Raw genomic sequence first — 21045 nt, 5'->3', positions numbered from 1 at the left:
TTCTGTTTAACCATCCTGCTAATGGACCTGTGCATAGTTTCCAGTATGACACACAGGAAATCAGACCGAGGCTGATAGAGTACGATAAGGAAACAGACATAGTGAGACGGTGAGAGATGACATGCATACTAATTTAACCAGCTGATGGCTAACACAGCTGAGTGCTATATAAGTTATAAGATGGCCCCTGGTGGTATGTGCCTGTGTGCGTTTGTGTGTGTGTTTGGGCTTGTGTTTCTGACGCTGAGGTCAACAGGTGTCACGTTTTATGTGACGCGGATGTAGTGTGTTCATCAGAGATCCGTCAGGGCAGTTTTTGTCACTGCGTCCTTTCACTTAGCAGTGTTCAGTTTATGGTTGAATGCCTCAATTTGGCTTTGGATGTTGGTTTGACACTCAGGTCAAATTTAAGATGAATGTAAGATTAACAAAAAGAGGCGACTCTCCCCCTTTTTGTATAGTTTGTCTGTATTCAGGGGCCAGTCTAGTTTGCTATCTAGTGGTAAAACTAGATATTTAGATTTTGTTACCACTTCTATGTCCAACCCACAAACTTTCACAGGGTGGAGACGAGCTCTGAATTTTTGCAAATCTACTATTGTGTCCTTCTTCTTAGAGTTGTTCAGTATGATGTAGTTTATTAAATGAGCCAACAGTTACATCTCAGACTCTACAGGCCTCTGTTAACATCCTAAATGTTAAAGTTCTTGACAGAACAATTAGAAAAAGATGAAAAAATTAAAGCGTGTTTGGAAGGGTTGCCAGGAGAAAGCCTCTTCTCTTCAAAAACATAAAAGCGCGGCTTATGGTTTGTAAGGATGTATCTAGAGAAACCACAAGACCTTTGGAATAATGAGGTTTGGACACAAAGGGCCAGAGTTAATATGTTTGGCCATAATGGCTAACACCAAACACAGCATATCTGCAGAAACACTTCATAACAACTGTCAAGCACGGGGGTGGATGTGTGATGATTTGGGCATGTCGTGCAGCTACAGGACCTGGACATCTCACAGTCATTGAGTCAATCATAAACTTTTCTATGAGTTAAATGTGAGGTCATCTGTCAACAGCTAAACCTTGCTTGGGGTCATGCACGAGAACAATAATCTGAAGCAGTAAATTTACAACAGAATGGCTGAAAAATAAAAGAATAAAATGTTGCAATGACCCAATCAAAGTCCAGACTTTGACCTGACTTAACAAAGCTATGCTTAAACTGAAGCGAGAGAGCCTGACAAAGCCACGTGAGAATGATTATTTTGAGTTTTTATTTCCAGGCAGTTCTACAAGCTACTGCATTTTTTTAACAGTCTATTTCTGCATTTTGATTTAGTTTTTGTTAGATAAATAGTGACACAGTGGAATTCATCATGTTTTGTTGTTCACTAAAGCTTTGGATGTTTATTTAAAAAAGTCTTCATTTATCTTACAGCAGACAAATATGATGCCTCGCAGCTTGAAGGTTTTGAGTTTTCTTTCTGTGTGAAGTTTGCATGTTCTCGCTGTGCCAGTACATGCCAGCCTATTTGTGGAGCCTAAATTGGCTGCAGCGGTGGATGTGAGCAATAGCAGGCTGTCTCCTTGTGTTAGTCCTGTTATGGTTTGATGACCTGTCCAGGGTGTACCCCATCTCTTTCACAATGTCAGCTGGGATGAGCTTCAGCCCTCTGTAACCCTAGTTAGATAAGCAATGGTCTGAAAAAAAATCTATTTTAGTGGATGTCTCTTTAGGGTCCCCTTTCCTAAAAGCTCCCTGTCTGCTTACTGTAAGCCTTTGTTGGAATCATTTCAGAAAAACTAACAATCTAAGTATCATAGATTTCTGCTTGAAAATGGTCTCTGTACAAATTAGATCCATTTACATGTATTATTAACATTGTAACATTGTAACATCGTACATACAATTGAATTCACATATGATTTTTACCAGGCTTCAAAGTAAACCCCTTATAAATGAATACATTCACAGGACCTCACAGACACCTTTCCCTCTGTGGGTGAACACATGTGGGCTTCCTGTTGGAGTGCTGAGACTCATTTAAGAGGACAACAGTAATAACATCTACCATTAAAAATCAGTGTGTGTTGGTGTAAACATAGCAGCCTATTCCCTCATCTCAGGAGTCGGGCTAAATCTCCCCCAGGAGTCATGTAATCCAACACGGTGCTATTCATTAGTGTTCAGCTGGGACAGCTTCGCTTTTCCTTAATCTAATAACAGTGAGAAGGTTTCAATGAATCATTCCCGCAGCATCTCCATCCCCCCACCGCAGCCTTCACCAGAAGAAAACCAATGCTATTGCTGTATAAATCTAATAAAAACAACCAAAAAACAAGTGACATATCAGTTTAATTCAGTGAATGAGAAATCCAGTGATCCAAAACTAATGCAGGTTCACAAACTGCAACACTAAAATTCTTTGCCTAAACATCAATTCTTGATTTAATTTGGTAAGTTCACGTCCCTGCTCTGGGCAGAGGGGGATTGGTAACTAAAGAAGGAGAAAAGGTCACGGTCAAATATGTAGACTGAAACAGTAAATTTCAGCACTTCATCACCAAATCACGTCTGGAATGAATCAGTGTTGATGTAATGAAATTCGAGAGGTAGCACTAACCCGTCAGGGTGATGGGAGCAGGAGGTAACAGTTTCATGACCTTTGCCTTTGTGATCTTTGTCCCCTTTTCCATTTAAAAGTTGTTTTTTAAATTTTGTCTACAAGAAAAGTGGCACTGTAAATTAAAAATGCACCTACTACTAATACCTGCTATTTAATTTAAGAAACGTGGTTGTGTGATGCTATTTTATTTTTTATTTTTTTTAAGGAAAATAGTTTTTCCCAACCAGCTGATACACATGTGAAAACGAAGGATCTTTTGTGCTTATATGCATGAGTGTTGCTCTGATAACAAATTATCCTCACTGACTGACACGTCAGTGTAGTCAGTGTCGTCAGTGTCAAGTGCCTGTTCCACGCCTTTCAGTCAGGATTTCATTCATCTTAATTACTTTCATTTATCACAGGACATCAGTTACTTCTGGATGCCCTTGATGCAGGTATCAGATAGTAGCCGTGTGATTGTTTGACAGTGAAACATTGTTGGAGCGCTGCATGTCCTTTGACTTTCCTGTCTAAATAAAACACCGTTCATAGAAAGTCTTCTTTCTGCAGCAGTCTCTTAAAATTTTAATATCAGGAAATCTGATAAAGCAGATAAAGTGCAGATGGGTGGAATAATACAGTGATTCAGCTGTGAGCTTTATGCATGGCCAGCCTGTAGCAGTGAAAGCCCATCAGTCTCCGCTATGCTCTTAAAGCAGAGAGCACCAGTGTCTTTTTGCTCCTGGCTTTTCACTGTCTCGTCATCTCTTCCCTCAAGTAGTGTCTAAAAACTGACTGACAGCCACAGACCAAATGTGGCTTTGTGGCTCTTGTGGCTAGCTCCTGCTGTAGCTATGAAACCTATCTGTGTGATCCAAAATGTCCACAAACCCCCCAATATATGCCTTATCTTATCTGCTAAAAGCTTCAACTTTACAGTTTTTGCACTGGAAAAACCCCCAAAAGTTTCCACATGTGTGCATTTCAGCATAACGTATTCATTACTGATAACAAAAGGTATTTTCGTTAGCAGTGCTGCATGTGTACTTATAACTTGCAGTGAAGACAGTAGTAACCCTGGACAATATGTGCATGTTGTGCAGAGAGTTGGGACTTGTGTGTAAATGGTGTTTTGTAAACTTTACATGAGGGGGGAAAGGAGGGGCAAGAGGTCTAGGCAGGGTGGCACATACCTCTTCAGTGAAGTAAGTAAGTATGAAAATCCTCTATATGTAAAAGGAGTCAATAAAATATCAGCAAAACACTTTAAAACTATTTATTATACCATTATCTCTTCTAAGGAAACTAAGAACATTTTTAGGTAGGTAGGTTTAGACAGTTAGTTTTTTCAAGTATTTAAGGACGTAAAAGTTGGAGTTGCTGAACAGAAAAAAAGTTTATTTTTAAGGATTCTTCACTAAACTGAGAAACACTTTTGAAAAAATCTCTTAGGATTCAACAAGCCACTGTTGTAAAGGAACATCATGAGCTCAGGCAGTATACCTGAAGCTGCTGGTTCCTGTTCATGGAGAGTTTTGTCTCTTTCTCTGCCAGCTCTTTTAAGAGAATGCTTGTCTTGGTTTCCTCCTTCTGGTCTTCCATCTACATTTGTCCTGCTGAGCAGTATTCTCTTAAAGGGCAGCACTCTGGAAAAGCACCTGTGAGAACCTTTTCATTGTCTAATTTTGAGAAATCTTTTCCTGCTTTACCAGCATCATTTCACATGCAGGGCACTGCCAGCATAACGTGCATCCACAAAGTAATCACAGCGCTTCACTTGTTCCACATTTTGTCATTTTTTCAGTCTTATTCCAAAATGAATTTTATATGAAAATTTCACCTCAAAATTCTACATACAATACCCCATAATGTCAAAATAAAAAAAGTTTGCTTGAAATTCTTACAACTATATATAAAAAAAACAAAAAACAAAACAAAAATGTAACGTAAGCATTCACAGTCTTTGCTTTAGACTTTGTTGAAGCACTCTTGGCAGCAATCACTGCCTCGAGACGTTTTGAGTATGGTACCACAAGCTTGGCACACCTATTTTCGGGCAGCTTCTCCCTTTTGTCTTTGCAGAACCTCTAAAGCTCCATCAGTGTCTCTTTTCCTGCAAAATATATGAGTTTAGCCAAGATTAAGCCGCTCCACAATACAGCCAGTGTCCAGAAAAGTACAGTGCACTTACATTGTAAGATTGTGATTTTTCATCAAATTACCAAGAAAGTACTCAGCACTCACAGTACTTACGCAAATATAATTTGTGGATCCCTTTATGGAAAATACCTGAACTTTTGCAGTACTTAAACGTACTCATAATCTACCTAAACTACTTAGGCATTATTCAAAATTTGTTACAATCAAGTTATTTTTTTGGTTTCTTTAAAAAACTTGATTTGTTACCCATTATTCCAGTATGCCTACCTTTAAGTATTAGTAGATACTGTAATTTTAAATAAAATACATACAGAAATTTCCTTTAATTACTTGGGAATTACACTCTTAGTCACAGGCTGTATTATGAAGTGAAAAACGTGCTAAGTTTGCTGTGTTCATTCGTGAATTCCTGTCACTTGAGTTAGAGAAGACTTGATACAGTTATTATTAAGTTTCTCCTGAAAGTTGCTGTATTTTCTGTCCCATAGTAAACTAAGGTTTTGTCTTTTGATTAAGCAGAAAACCGTTTTTATTGTGAGAAAGGACATGAATTCATAACTGCACAGCGGGTCATGGATGTCTAATCAAGTGTCGTCTCAGTGATCACATGGGAAGGAAATACTGCTGAGATGCATTTATTCTGCATTTTCATTCAATTCTGAATATTTGTTTTCCACGCATTGCCCATGGCAGTTCTCCGGTTCTCCTGTTTTTCTCCAAAGAAATACTTCAAATCCCTTTTCAGATGGAAATTTAATTCTAGAAAAAAACCCCTTGAAAATCCAAGTTTACCAAAGAGCATTACCAAATTAGATTGCGCATAGTGTGACGTTAATGAAGTCATTATTAAAGCTCCAGCTGACTCCATTCATTTCTCCTCAGTGCTTTTCTTCGCTCCTTGTAGACACATAATACACATCTAAAGTTATTGTGACTACATGGACCATAATAATTCACAGATACAGATCTGGTTGTAGTTTTCTTCACTTGACCATACACCTAAATACACATCATTTCTCATTCTTGCAGTACAGGCAATATGCAGGGTAATACACGCATTAACTACATACATTTCCAAATGTAGTGGATTCATCGGTGACTGTGGGACTGGATTCATGTAAAAGCGATGAAGCACAGTAAAGGAAGTGCGGATTCATGTTTTTTTGTTTGTTTTTGTGGATTGAAGCATAAGTCACTGTTCAGATATTTCCAGAACCCTTTTTCCCTCAAAATGTTTTCTGTTTTTAACTCTTCAGCCAGCTAGTTAGCAGTGAGCTGTCTGTAAACTCCAAAAAGAGAGAGAAGAAAGCAACGATTCTTTTATTTTTTCCCCTTAATTCACTTATGGGGTAAAAACGCGGAAGAAGCAACAATGAGTCAGACAAGTGTAAAATACATTACATCCCCCTGTGGCTGATTCTCTGTCAGCATTTGTTGAATATTCATTAGGAAGGAGTTTTAACAGATGATACAGAAAGGATTTGTGGCAGCGTTGCATTAAATATATTTGGTGTTTGAACAACACAAGTGCATATGTCACATGTGCAGTAATTTACCCAGTGTTTCTATCCTGCTGCTTTATGCAGTAAACAATGGGATTATTCTTGAGCCGCACGGACAGATTTAACGTTGTGGATATGATGGTTGTTGTCCGTGACCTAAATCTGACTCTGCGCAGGGCTTTCATCTTCCTGGAGGACAGGTTTTCTGTATTTTTGCACACAGTAAAAGATCAAAGAAAGAGAAGATGGTTTCTTATAGTCCTCTTATTTTTTATTTATTCATGTTGTTTTTGACACAAACCTTTCAGATTCTATGTTGCAGTCTGGACTGTCATGGAGCCCCCTGCTGCTCTCTTTGTGGGGTTCAGTGTAGCAACAGGCTTGTTGGACCACACGTAAAGATAGACATCTTTGCAGTTTTGATTAACAGAAATGCGAAGATTTTTTTTTATAATGTTGTTGACATTATTATCCAGCTGAGATTACCCTTGTGCCATGAATAGAAATGATTAGGAAATACACTTGATAGTACTCACTCAGCTCTCCTAAAAACCAACCAACCAAGTTAAGAAAATAAATTCACATGCAGTCGATTCTTTCATTAAATACCTTTCATTACCGAACCCTGTTTGAAGTAGGAAGGAAAACTAAAGCAGAGAAAAAGATTGGTATGCAGAATGTGAAAATAGAAAGCAAGAGTCTGAACTAGATTTAGCACAAGGAAGAGAGCGTTGTGCGTTTTTATGTTGTTACACTGTGATAATAGATAATAGAGGGTGGTTATGGAAGGGCACAAAGCTGTTAGCAAATGTACAGCTAGTGGAATTATTAGCTATGCAAGCAGCACTTCCACATATACACTGAAGCTGCGACACCATTCATCATCGTGTCCTCATCTGTCCCAGAGTGAAAGTTACTGCCGTGATAGATAGCTCTATGAATGTGTGTTTGTGTGTGCGTGTATGCTAACAGAATTACAGTTTCTTCCTGCGCTCTACAAAGTCATCTCTTGTTTAGTGATACTCTTTTATTTCATTTGCATCACATACTTAGTTAAAAAGATGGAAAATGTTATTTAGATTTGCTATCATTCGTTACATTTGCCAAGAAAAGTTGTAATATGTACATTGTTGCAATTTATCACCTGCACCCTTTTCTTTTATCTTTGTTGGACTTGTAAAGCTGTGTTTAACATGGGTGTATACACATAAATGGCAACCAACAGAGTCCAAATGAAGAACGGCTGTTAAGAAAGACAGATTTACTTTTACTGCCAAGACTGTTTCTTTACGGCGACAATTCAATTTTAGCTGGTGCGGAAACTGAACTGTTTAATTTTCAGTTATTACAACTTACAATGTTTCATTCATCATCAAAGCAGGCAAATTTACACGGATTCATTTGCAAAAACACAGGTAACTAAAGTCGGCCTGTACATGCGAATATATATTTCTCACCGTGCCATGATTATTCTGTTTAGATTTTAACAAAAATTATAAAAGAAGTGATTGAATTTTATTATTTTAGTTTAATAATTTCATAAATACTACCAAAGCATGGTGTTATTGTGCAATCGTATCATAATCATAATAAACATCCAAATTATCATAAATTATTGTTGTCAGGTTGCTGATCCCTGTGTCAGAGAATAGTTTAACAGTCAGAGGAGCATGATGAGCTCAAGTGGCAGAAAATGGGAAGAAGGAATTATTTCATTAATTAAACCCATCCAGCAAAGACAGATTGTTACTCAAGGCTACACACAGGTCATTTTGATGAAAAATAGAGATGTTTTGATTCAGTATAGAATTCATTTGTTGGTTTGTTTAATTAAGACATCAAAAGGCTCTGGACTGGACTACCCAGGATATAGAATATGTTTATTGTAAACCACCTAACCTGCATTCATTGCAAACATAAATTAAAAACATGTCTATTTATATTCCTGGTTATGAATTGTAACTTTGAAACTATTGTATTTCATGGGAAGTACAGTGTGAGGTGGGATGTTGTCACTTTGGAAAAAATGATCTGTATAGCGCTTTTCTAGTCCCTAAGGACCCCAAAGTCCTTTACATATCCAGTCATCCACCCATTCACACACTGGTGATGGCAGCTACATTATAGCCACAGCCACCCTGGGGCGCACTGACAGAGGCGAGGCTGCCGGACACTGGCGCCACCGGGCCCTCTGACCACCACCAGTAGGCAACGGGTGAAGTGTCTTGCCCAAGGACACAACAACCGAGACTGTCCAAGCCGGGGCTCGAACCGGCAACCTTCCGATTACAAGGCAAACTCCCAACTCTTGAGCCACGATCGCCCCAGAACTATATATTACATTACGTTCAATACATTGCAAATTTGTAATGATGAAATCTGTCACGTGTGGGCCTTAAAAGGTAGTTTCTGGTGTGAGTGGCATTTCAAACACCTTGACCAAGATTTTATTTTGCCCTTCAAAAGTGAAAAATAGTCATTTCATATATTGACATAGCTCTGCGGAAGAGAAAACATTTCTGTCAGTGTCAGAATTCTGGGAAAATAAAATCCAAAACACACCCCAATTTTTTTCAGTGGCCCTATAAATGTATAGGGCCACTGAATAAATCAGTATATAACACCAGTTGGAAAAATGGAATAATTCAAAGTTGTGGCTGTTTCAGTGTTACTTAGAGAATCTTACCTTTGCCGTGTGCTTAAATGAAACTAGTTTTTTTCTAATAGGCAGCTTGGTGAATGAACTGAAGTGAACCCAAGAAAAAGTCATTGATCACGTCATACTTAATAATCTCTCTCTGTCCCTGATAGTTGTGGAAGCTGAACCATTGGCCCAAGGCTTGAGGAGGCTCACCGAAGATGTCGACTGGTCATACTCAGGTCTGTGTGAGCTTTTTGTGGCTTTTCTTATTTCCTTTTCTGACCTTTTTTGGCATTAAGAGGAAATTTCAGATGAGAATCATCAGAAATCTGATCTGCTGTCAGTTACACGGCGCAATAAATGGCAAATCAAATCTCAGGTCTATTTTTAAGGCAGTGTTGTAATATCTTTGAAATATATTTTACATCGCTAATATGAAGAACGATAAAGGAGAAGTGAAAGACAAGCAGGAAAAGAAGGAGAGCGCACTGCAAACTTGCAAACAGTGACAGAAGGTTTCAGCCAGAAATCCCAGAGGATTTCAAAATCACTCAGACGCTTCCTGAAACAGACAGCTACACCAGACTGGTCAATGTCAGTCTGGACCGTCTGAACATCACATCAAGCAAAGGAATTATGTGTTACTATCTCCCACGAGAGAGCCTTGATCTACCTCAGACCATATGGTTGGATGATAAAGGCTAACTCAGCACGAAGCTCCTCCCGAGCTAAGCCGTGGGTCTAACAGAAACGAAGAGTGGACACAGACAGACAGCGATGGTCCCAGAGGGAGAGATTAGCTGTTCAAGGGGAACCGGGAGGAGCGAACAGGCTTAGCAGGCCATCAGGGGGTTAAATGCAGAGCTATTAGACTTATTAACCTGCACTTCTAAGTAGCATGTTGGTGATAATAAGCACGTCATTTGAAGCTCATACAAGAGAAATGGTTAGTTTTAGGCTTACAGGGATCATAGACTGTATAAATCAATAACTGGCAAATCAGCAACATATTCTGTCTGGTTTATTGATCCGACTCCTGATGAGTACACAGAATATAATGTGCAGCTATGAGTATTTGTTAGAAATGTTTATTGATGGGCATACTGAGCAGACAGAAACATTTTTTCTGTAGAAGACAGATGGCAATGCTGTTCTCCTGCACACCAAATCCACTGTTTGGGTTTCTGTTCTTTGAATCCCTGTGTTTCAGCTCCTTAAAAGGGAAGCTTACCATTGCAGAGATTCGCAGTTAACGTCACCGCAAAGCAAAAGATTAATGTTCCTCTTGGTCTTCATTCCTTTACCTGAATTTCTGCAAATTACCATGACAGTGTCTCCAGCTCTCACACAATTTAGCATGTGAAAGTAATCATTCGCAATCTGCTTTACCGGTGGATGAATTGTCACCGTATTCCCGAAACAGATATCGTTAGCCTGTGAAAATGAAATGTCGCGGCTGTTTGTTCCAAAGTACAATTCATCCACGTCCTTGCTAACTGGGTGAAATATGAAACATGTTAAAAACAATGAAGCAAAAAGGATAAAACGGGATCGAATCGGCCATCACAGAAGAATTTAATTAATTAATGAACCGATAAATCACTTCTCGTGCATTTTTGAAGGAGGAGTTACATACATGCGCACACACACAAAATTCGCATACAGCTGTGTTATTTTTTGTTTCCGAGACTCGCTGTAGTTCTATTTGTCAAACAGCATGAATGTCAACATATTCATATGTATTTTCATCTCTGTTTTTTTCTTCCTCCCCCTTGTCAAATCTGTACAATCAATTCCTCGACAGACACACACATACGCCCTCTTTGTCAATGTGGAAAAGGGTTTTTTGTGTAAATGGTTAGAAACAATGACAAATGTCTACAATAGACATGGTTCTTTCTTTCATTCTTTCATTCATTCAAATGTCATTATCACAAAATAAAGGTAAGTCAGTGGCAGTTCATTTAGATTCATTCTATCTGTGTGTGCGCGCAGTCTTGTTTTCCTGACCAGCTCTGTTTCTTGCCTTGTGCTGTGCACTGAGCCATGAGTAAAAGCATTAACATGTGAAAGAAATACACTTCATTGTGAAGCACTGTGCACTGTGTTTTAGTTAGGTCAGGAGTGGGGGTGGGGGGTGCGGGCTCAAAAGGAAATAAAAGAAAGTGTGTGTGTGTGTGTGGGGGGGGGGGGTGGGTTAGAGAGTTGGAGAAGGTTTCAAATTAGGTTACATCCAGATCACAATACCCTTTTTGAGATGCTTACCTCAGACGTACTATGGTTTGAGTCCTAATAATGTTTAAAAGTAAAGAACTGAAACACAATTCCTGCTTAGGAATTTGTGGCGGCCTGCCTTTTTAAAGAAGTGATAGTTTATACGTTTTAGTCCAAAGCAAGAGTGGTTGGTCTGTGTTTTGTCGTCTGTACAAGGGATAGTTTTTCAAATCATCGTCATCATCGTTGGCAAAAGCTCGGAAAAGCTTGAGAAAGTAAATAGTGAGAGATACTGTATATCAGATAGTGAGCTATAATATGAAGTCAGTATAAATCCCTTGTCATGTTGTTATCTGTTTAGTTTATGGCTGGACAGGCATATTATTGGGCCTCTTGTTACTGTCACTAAGACACCTGGATAGGACTCCAGTCACCCCAGCCATAAACTGTTCAGACTACTTCCATCAGGAAGGAGGTTCTGCAGCATCCGGTCCCGTACCAGCAGACTGAGAGACAGCTTTTTCCACCAGGCCATCAGACTGATGAACACGTCATAGACACCTCAGCTTCACTACTGGAACTTTAACATTATGCACTCCATACTGTACAGTAATGCCACTGTTTTGCACATGTCTCAACTCTGTATATTTTTATATATTTTATTTATTGTTTACTCTATTTAATTTGTAAAATACAGTGGGGGAAAAAAGTATTTAGTCAGCCACCGATTGTGCAAGTTCCCCCACTTAAAATGATGACAGAGGTCAGTAATTTGCACCAGAGGTACACTTCAACTGTGAGAGACAGAATGTGAAAAAAAAATCCATGAATCCACATGGTAGGATTTGTAAAGAATTTATTCGTAAATCAGGGTGGAAAACAAGTATTTGGTCAATAACAAAAATACAACTCAATACTTTGTAACATAACCTTTGTTGGCAATAACAGAGGTCAAACGTTTACTATAGGTCTTTACCAGGTTTGCACACACAGTAGCTGGTATTTTGGCCCATTCCTCCATGCAGATCTTCTCGAGAGCAGTGATGTTTTGGGGCTGTCGCCGAGCAACACGGACTTTCAACTCCCGCCACAGATTTTCTATGGGGTTGAGGTCTGGAGACTGGCTAGGCCACTCCAGGACTTTCAAATGCTTCTTACGGAGCCACTCCTTTGTTGCCCAGGCGGTGTGTTTTGGATCATTGTCATGTTGGAAGACCCAGCCTCGTTTCATCTTCAAAGTTCTCACTGATGGAAGGAGGTTTTGGCTCAAAATCTCACAATACATGGCCCCATTCATTCTGTCCTTAACACGGATCAGTCGTCCTGTCCCCTTGGCAGAAAAACAGCCCCATAGCATGATGTTTCCACCCCCATGCTTCACAGTAGGTATGGTGTTCTTGGGATGCAACTCAGTATTCTTCTTCCTCCAAACACAACGAGTTGAGTTTATACCAAAAAGTTCTACTTTGGTTTCATCTGACCACATGACATTCTCCCAATCCTCTGCTGTATCATCCATGTGCTCTCTGGCAAACTTCAGACGGGCCTGGACATGCACTGGCTTCAGCAGCGGAACACGTCTGGCACTGCGGGATTTGATTCCCTGCCGTTGTAGTGTGTTACTGATGGTGACCTTTGTTACTTTGGTCCCAGCTCTCTGCAGGTCATTCACCAGGTCCCCCCGTGTGGTTCTGGGATCTTTGCTCACCGTTCTCATGATCATTTTGACCCCACGGGATGAGATCTTGCGTGGAGCCCCAGATCGAGGGAGATTATCAGTGGTCTTGTATGTCTTCCATTTTCTGATGATTGCTCCCACAGTTGATTTTTTTCACACCAAGCTGCTTGCCTATTGTAGATTCACTCTTCCCAGTCTGGTGCAGGTCTACAATACTTTTCCTGGTGTCCTTCGAAAGCTCTTTGGTCTTGGCCATGGTGGAGTTTGGAGTCTGACTGTTTGAGGCTGTGGACAGGTGTCTTTTATACAGATGATGAGTTCAAACAGGTGCCATTCATACAGGTAACGAGTGGGGGACAGAAAAGCTTCTTACAGAAGACGTTACAGGTCTGTGAGAGCCAGAGATTTTCCTTGTTTGAGGTGACCAAATACTTATTTTCCACCCTGATTTACGAATGAATTCTTTACAAATCCTACCATGTGAAGTCAAGGATTTTTTTTCACATTCTGTCTCTCACAGTTGCAGTGTACCTCTGGTGCAAATTACTGACCTCTGTCATCATTTTAAGTGGGGGAACTTGCACAATCGGTGGCTGACTAAATACTTTTTTGCCCCACTGTATGTGTACACACACACACACACACACACACACACACACACACACACACACACACGTAGAAAAATATTTAGTATACACATCCAGAAATGCATATACTATTATATATTGTACATATATTTATTCGTTTCAGATGTAGCCATTCTTGTATTTTGCTTGTTTACATTATTGTATTTTGCACAACTCTGTTGCTTGTGAAGCTCGCACACAAGAATTTCACTCACATGTGCTGTACCAATGTACCTGCACATGTGATGTGACAATAAAAGTGATTTGATTTGATTTGATTAAATGTATTACATACAGCATGTGGCTGCACCATTCACAGTTTGTTTTTTTTGTTTGTTTTTTTTAAGTTGCTGATTCATCTACTTGAGAAATAAATTAGACTGCTCAAAAGAGTTAAAGGAACACTTTAAAAACACATCGAATCTCAATAAGAAAAAAAACATGTGGATATGTATACTGATATAGACTCGGTAATGTGTGAGGAATGGAACGATGTCACACTTTTGATGGATTTCATTGGATCAGGTAACTGTGGGGCCATTTAGTGGTATCAGTTCCTTCGTCCTCCAGAAACTGCCTGCACACTCTGGCATACTCATACATGAGGCCATATTTGTGTGCAAAGTGTATCAGTGTTAGTCCTTCCTCCTCTTCCTCCTCATCGCCTTCTCCTCTGTGTTGTCCTCATCATTACTGTGCTTTGCCTTCAGGGTGTCCATTGGATCCTTCTGCCTGGAAGACACCCCTTAGGGCCCCATCTGTTATGTGTATGTGTGGATGTAAGAGTGGCCTGATAACCCAGAGTTTCCCCTGCTTTTGCCTGTTATATTCATATCCTTATAGAGGAAATAGACATACAATAGCACTATTTATTAATGGATATCAAAAATAAGTCAGTGGTTTCTATTTGCTTTAAGTTACTTACCTCAGAACCACATAAAAATGAGCCCTCGTAATAGATGTGATCACTGTTATATAAGACAGTATTTTCAATGAAGCAGTAACAACATGATGCTTTGGCCTTATGACAAAGACAAAAAGAATTTAATTGAATGGAAATGCTGAATGTTTTTTGTCCTCCCCCCCCCCCAGTATCTGTATCTGAGCTTCTCTGTGTGTCTCTCTGCCTCTTCCCTCTTCTTGATCCAACTAAGTCATAGCCGAAGGCAATGCAGGCTTCAATACTCCCCTCATTGTCTGGGGAAGACACACACAAACGCACACACATGTACATGCATGCATTTGCAGATTTTAAATATGAATACCTCTGTCCTTATGCATTTGTAAAATTCCCCCCTAAAGTTTTCATTTTATCTGATTGGAAGGAGAAGCAGACTATGAATCAACCCATATATTTTCACATTTAGATTCAGATCACACATTTGGTTAAACTGTGCAGTGGTTTCCAAGAAAACATCCTGTATCTACGCTGCAGTTGAACAGAGCGCTGCTCTTCATGCAGCAGAATCATTAGGACTAAAAAGAGAGACTGCGTAATAGCTTAATTTTGGCAAATCTCAGAGGAGTTTGTGATTTGCTCTGTGTGTGGGTTTATAGTCTGTGAATATTCAGACAGTGTGGATTTCGGCATGGATGGAGGGGAAATATTGCACTTGTACTATTAGGCGAGTGAGGAAGTGAGGAATGTCTCTGACTCAGAAATCTTAATTTTAACCATAGCACTATTTTGTGGACAGTCACAGTATTGTGATCTCAGTTAGCAGCTGCACAGCTTCTCCTCTGATCCATTGTACACACAGGCTGATTGATATCCATGGATGAGGCAGAAGGAAAAAGAAAGACGAGGTCTGACATTTTTCAATCTGACAAGTTGAAACAAATTAAGCTAACTCATTTTCATCTTAGAAGTTTGCAGTTAACACATGCACATCTAAAGAGGTTACATCCCGAAACAAAAGATGCAAAAGTGACTTGATATCATGTTGAACTGTCTGGTTACACTCATCTAAAACCAGGACCAAAGAGTAAATCATGACTGCAGGTTGATTCAGTTGGGAGAATATTAAATGAGAAAAGCAGTGAATAATTTATGAGAAAATTTAGGACTCTGTATGTGTATTTTATAATGGTAGAGAATGCCTGAGAGCATCCGTGCTTGTTGAATTATCTTCTTTTATATAAACAAAAACCTAACCCAAATCTCTTTAGAAGAATTGGTCGAAAACATTCTACAGAATAAAGAAAATGATCATATTTGATTCTCATATTACGCATGGCCAAAATTTCCAAGTAATGAGGTCACCATTAATTCCTCTTAGCCAAAGGCTCAGGCTTCAGACTGCGCTAAACACTCATTTTATGATGAGAGCACGGAAAATCCACCCACCCGCTGTTACAATCTTTTGTTTATGAGGGGCAGCCAATCCGAAGAAAGTTGCATTGAAGCTAAAGTATTTATTTCAACCAATGAAATAGAGAGGTGCATAATGGGAAGGCAACGTAGTTCAGCTATACAATGTTCTTCATGTAGGAACAGGAGCACAGTATGAATAAAAATGCAATCACTCATTCATTTCAATGATATCACATAATGTTAATTCAGACAAAGGAGGCACCAACAAAATTTTTGCATTTCCAGTCATATCATGCAAACAGAGTTCTTAGTTGTTCACATTAGAGAAAATAAATCGACTGGTCGCTATAGAGCACTCAAAGTGCTATTTTATTTTTTATTTTTTTTTTACTACAGCCTCATTGTGATAGAAAGGTGTCAGAATCCACCGTGCATCACAGTTGTTGTTGTTTGCTGTTTTGGCAGGAAAAGGGGGAGGTAGTCATTTGGCAGGTAGTCATGCCTGATTGGTCCATGTGTGTACTGTATGTGTATACACGTTCAGTATTTAGTAGGAGAAGCAAGCACAGGTATGTAACAAATAAACAAAGGAAGGAATAAGAGCTCGGCAGATCTTGACAGCATTCGTTATTCTTCTGTTTACTGGATGTGAAATGACAGAAATTTGTTTTATGTGGACTTTATTGTGTCATTCTTTTAGTTTTACAACTTGAAGCTTTACCTTCATAGTTCACACTTGTCCTTTTTTGCAATGCTGTTTCCAGATGCAGTCTATGACAAGCAAACAAGCAAACCAAAAGCTGGATCACACTTTACATCGCTCTGTCTGCAGTAAACAGCAGGCAGTTCTAAACTTTTGTCGACATCACCTGAGGTGCACGTGAGACTCTGCCCATAATCGTCAAACTCCCTGCCACAAAGCCTGTTTGAAGTCCGATTGCACCGATTTGTGCTGATGTGATAGCGCATGTCCTCTCACAGCTTGTGAGCGACTGCTCTGTGCTCTCCCTCTCGAATGCTCTAGTCAGGCAGCATGAGTTCCACTAGTACCTGATGCAAACTATCCCCTGCTGTGTGCAATGTCTCAGCCTGATTCTGCTGCTGTTTCCAGAACAGTGAGTGTTTATCAGCTACAGGATTTCTTGGCCACTAAAGCAGAGAGGGGAATGTTGGACTCTGTGTCTGCTGGATGTGTTAATCGGATGTTTGATGACTTATTCGGCCCCACCTTACCTGATAAGGTAAGGTGGGGATATAGTCACTGTTGTGTCATCTGCATGATCCATTGACCTTAAGCAGTGGTGGGCAAATCATTTCATTTTCAAGGCTGTTCCATTAAGCTTATAAAGAGATAAAATAAATATATTAAGCAGAAAATAGTTTAGTAATTGTTTTCTTCTGCTTATTTCTGCCTTCTTTAAATGGAACACAAATTAAGACAAATCTTGTTTTTAAATCTACGGGCTAGACAGTTTTCATATTTATTTGACTTGTATAGTGACTACAGAGCCCCTCTGATGACATGGTTCAAAAAATAAATAAATTGTGGCCACAAAATACTACTTCGTGGGCACCAAATGGATATAACGTGCCCGCGAAATACTTATTTGTGCCCACGAAATACTATTTTGAGGGCACGAAATAGGCATAACGTGTAATGCTAATTAGTGGGCATGAAACACTTGACCGATAACCGTGATCCTTCCTAGGCCCTTGCAGTTGGTTGACAATAAAATCTATCCTGGCATCCAGGTCGTGCTTTAGTTTGTAAAGTAACTGGGCTCTCAATATCCTGTTTAAATGTCTCTCCGTAAAAATGGTTCTTTGCATTGCCAGGCTTTTCAAAATGCATTTGTAGCTCTTTCCCAGCCTAAAATAAAACTCAATCATACTGTCTCTGTCCATGGTGTATAGGTTTAGCCTACTCTTATGCTTATGTCTCTACGCAGCTGTCCAGGAATTGTATCAATATGATGTGTGCACGTTATCTATTTCGTTGCCACAAATGCGTAATTCGTTGCCACATTCGTTGCCCTCGAAATAGTATTTCGCGGCCACAAATAAGTATTTTGTGGGCACGTTATACTATTTCGAGGGCACAAAGTAGTATTTTGTGGCCACAATTTATTTATTTTTTGGACCATGTCATCAGAGGGGCTCCGTAAGTGCCAGACCTAGCATAGGTCTTTCCTTTGTATCTTACATAATGGGGTGAAGATGTTTTAGCATTGTAGAGCGAAACCTATTCCCCAAGGTGCTTAGTAAGAGTGGAGAAAAGTAACTCTGTGACACACCAGACTCAGTCGTTTTGACTGTCTGATGACAAATCAACACTGAAACTGTTCGGGATTAAAACGGCCACTGCTGTATTTGTGATTTGTGAACACACTTTTTAATCCCATACTTTCAGTGGTAGTTATTTAAATGTGAGAAGTGCCAGTTATCTTCCTTTTGCGTTTGCAATTATTTTGAACGACATTGTCTTTAATTAGTTATTTATCATTTGTTGCTTATTACACTGACACTAGTGACACTGACTGCTAGGGTAAGTGTAGCACTGGTAGCATGAGGAGATACCTGGACCATACAGAGGTTGTACAGGTAGTCCAGCTCTTCCAGAGTGGCACATCAATATATGTCATTGCCAGAAGGTTTGTTGTGTCTCCCAGGAAATAGACCGCTACTCTAGGAAAGCTAGACAGACCCATAGAAGGTCCTCAACCTATCTGCAGGACTGATATCTGCTCATTTTTTTCAAGGAGGAAGAGAATGAGCCCCGTCAGAGCTACAAAATTACCTTCAACAGGCCCCTGGCCACTTCATGAGGGAGGCCTGATGGTCCTCTAGTGTGCTTGCTGCCTGGCACCGTGGAACCCGATTGGCATCTGCCATAGAATATCAGAACTGGCAGGTTCCTCATTGGCACCTTGTGCTTTTCACAGAACATCATTTTTTCATTTTAATTTTTGAGGTGTCTTTGAATTCTGCCCTCTGTAGGTTGGTCATTTATATTTCTAGTAAAAGGTGTGGCATCCTTTCATTCCTAGCACATGACCCAGTTCACATCAGTATAGACATCAGGCATGATTTTGTTTCCTCACTGAGATCTGATTTGTCGCTTTAATTATTCTCAGCCATCTTATTTACCGCTTTTATTTCTGATGAGTGAAAATTTTAGAAACAAGCTTTCAGATCCCGGTTTAAAAGCTCTCATTGTGCCATTTCCACTGTGACATGAAGAAAACATTAAATCCTTGTTATTTAAGTATCTCTCAGGCAGCTAGCAGTGCATTGCACCCTTCCTTCATGCGTTTGTTGTTTCTTTTTCCCTTTACATGCTTGTGTTCACCACCCACTATGTTCTCAACAGCTCTCTTAGTCACCAAATACTTTACGCCGGCTGCTCTTCTGCTCCAGTTGTTGCTCAGCCTGTGTGGCTGCTCTTGGAGCCTTGTGGGAGACATGAGGTAATGATGCAGAGGTGTGCTTCTTTATTCACAAATACACAATATGCACTCCCTATTTTCTCTCCTTTTCACTTGCTCTCACCAGTATGTGGTTGGGTTAATGAGTTCTTTGCTTGGGTTTTCCCCCCCTGCGCACTGGCAGCACTACACAGCCTTGACGGGAGATGTTATGAGGTGACTTCAGCATTTAAAAATGTTCAAACGCCACACTTCACGCTTATGTGTACCCGCATGGCCAGTCTAGTCTTTTTTGCCTAGCAGTCACAGGTCAACAGGTGAATAATTTTAGTGGTCAAAGTGAATCTCGTTTTCTGTAAGAAATACAGATATTTTTATTTGAAAACTTCAGATAAATAGTAAATTCATTCAGAGAGCCAGTCTACCAGTTGGTGTTTAATATTTATGCAAGCGGCGGTTTGAAGACTTTCTCACGTTCACCACTTTATCGAGTCATCGAGATAACGTAAAGTTCATATGGGAACTCTGATTCACTCCCCCCACCCGCTTGCTTTCTTTTTGAATTTGCTGACGGGTCTGTTTGTCAGATATGCTGGCTGCTCATGTGTGTGACAATCTGTCTTTGTAGTCGATCTTGTTGAATGAGTGATGTGCGATTGTGTGTGTGTGTGTGTGTGTGTGTGTGTAGTCTATTCTCTGTCATTCAGAAAGGATTCATTTAGTGGCTCAGATCTTGTCAGCTACAGACTCGCTTCTTTGTGTCAGTCAGTCTGTGTGAGTCTGTATGTGCTCGCAAATGAATAAAAATTACTCTCACACAAAGGTATGATTCTTATTTGTGTGCTCAGCTTTTAATCAGTGATACTGCTAGCTGAGATGCTAATCGAAACACCTGACTCCAGCTGAGACAGAAGAATGGCTCTCTAATTGTAAAATCCACCACTGAATATTGAGGTTTACGAGAACAAGGTTATTTATTTGTAGTGCATAAAAGTGCTTAACTGTTAACCCTACATAACAGTTGCAGTGCGATAGCAGTGATCTGTGCTCGCTGTTATCTGCTCTTTATACAGGGCTCTAGACAAACTTTTTGCCATGGGCGTACCGGTACGCCTAACTTTAAAAAGTTAGGCGTAATTATTTTCTAATAATTTATATAATTTAATGTGTTTTTCTGGATACACTGTGCTTTTTCAGCATTCAAAGATTGATGACACCGTGTCAGAGCACTGGCTATGAATTTCAGAAGGATCAGGCCTTAACTTAACAGAAAAGTTAGCAATAGTTCTTTTCCTATTACAGCTACATCCACTTCTGTCGTGCCTAGGCTGCTCACTAGGGCTGGGTATCATCACTGATTTCTATAATCCATTCGATTCCGGTTTTCAAAGTCCCGATTCGATTCAACTTAGCCTCAGACAGTCAGAAATATTATAATTCTGATCATTTATCAGTACTGATACACATGAGACTTCTTCAGAATTGTGAAAATCACAGCAGATGCCTTTGTGTGAAAGTAACTGAGAATAAAACACAGAAAAACATGAAGGAGATTTTCCCTGGTCTGGCTTTTTATAGCAGATAACCTTAAAAATATTCTACAATGTTCTGCATATAAAGTTTAAATTTCTTCAGTATTGAACAACAGAAAAAATTGGCTTTCTTGTCCGAGGTCATTTAAGTGAAAAAAAGAAAAGAAAAAGTGTAATACAGAATAACCTATGTCATATTGAAGGGTTAATTAACGGGAATAGTAGCCTCTGTCGTTTGTGTGTGGCTTGATTACATTAGCATCCCTGTGATAAGGGCCTGCTCTGTCAAAACAAAAGGCCAAAAACATAAAAAATGCAGCAGGTCATTAACCAGCTTCACAGGTTTT

The 21045-nt window shown here is 39.7% G+C and overlaps 1 protein-coding gene across 4 annotated transcripts in view; it reads left to right on the top strand.

Annotated features, from left to right (window-relative positions):
* ptprz1b (protein tyrosine phosphatase receptor type Z1b) overlaps nucleotides 1–21045 on the top strand; it is a 68269-nt gene that overhangs the window by 14051 nt on the left and 33173 nt on the right. For all 4 annotated transcript variants that reach the window (XM_086268105.1, XM_086268106.1, XM_086268108.1 and 1 more), the window contains exon 2: nucleotides 9080–9148. In XM_086268105.1, the coding sequence (XP_086124231.1) occupies nucleotides 9080–9148 (69 nt within the window). The remainder of the gene's footprint in view (nucleotides 1–9079; nucleotides 9149–21045) is intronic.

Source organism: Aulonocara sp. 'chitande type north' Nkhata Bay, linkage group LG17 (assembly GCF_057382095.1).
Source record: "Aulonocara sp. 'chitande type north' Nkhata Bay isolate Kocher_YH1m ecotype deep benthic linkage group LG17, A_spYH_male_GT1.1, whole genome shotgun sequence".
Lineage (NCBI taxonomy): Eukaryota > Metazoa > Chordata > Actinopteri > Cichliformes > Cichlidae > Aulonocara > Aulonocara sp. 'chitande type north' Nkhata Bay.
Note: the sequence above shows the minus strand (reverse complement) of the source record. Positions and strands in the feature narration are given on the sequence as shown.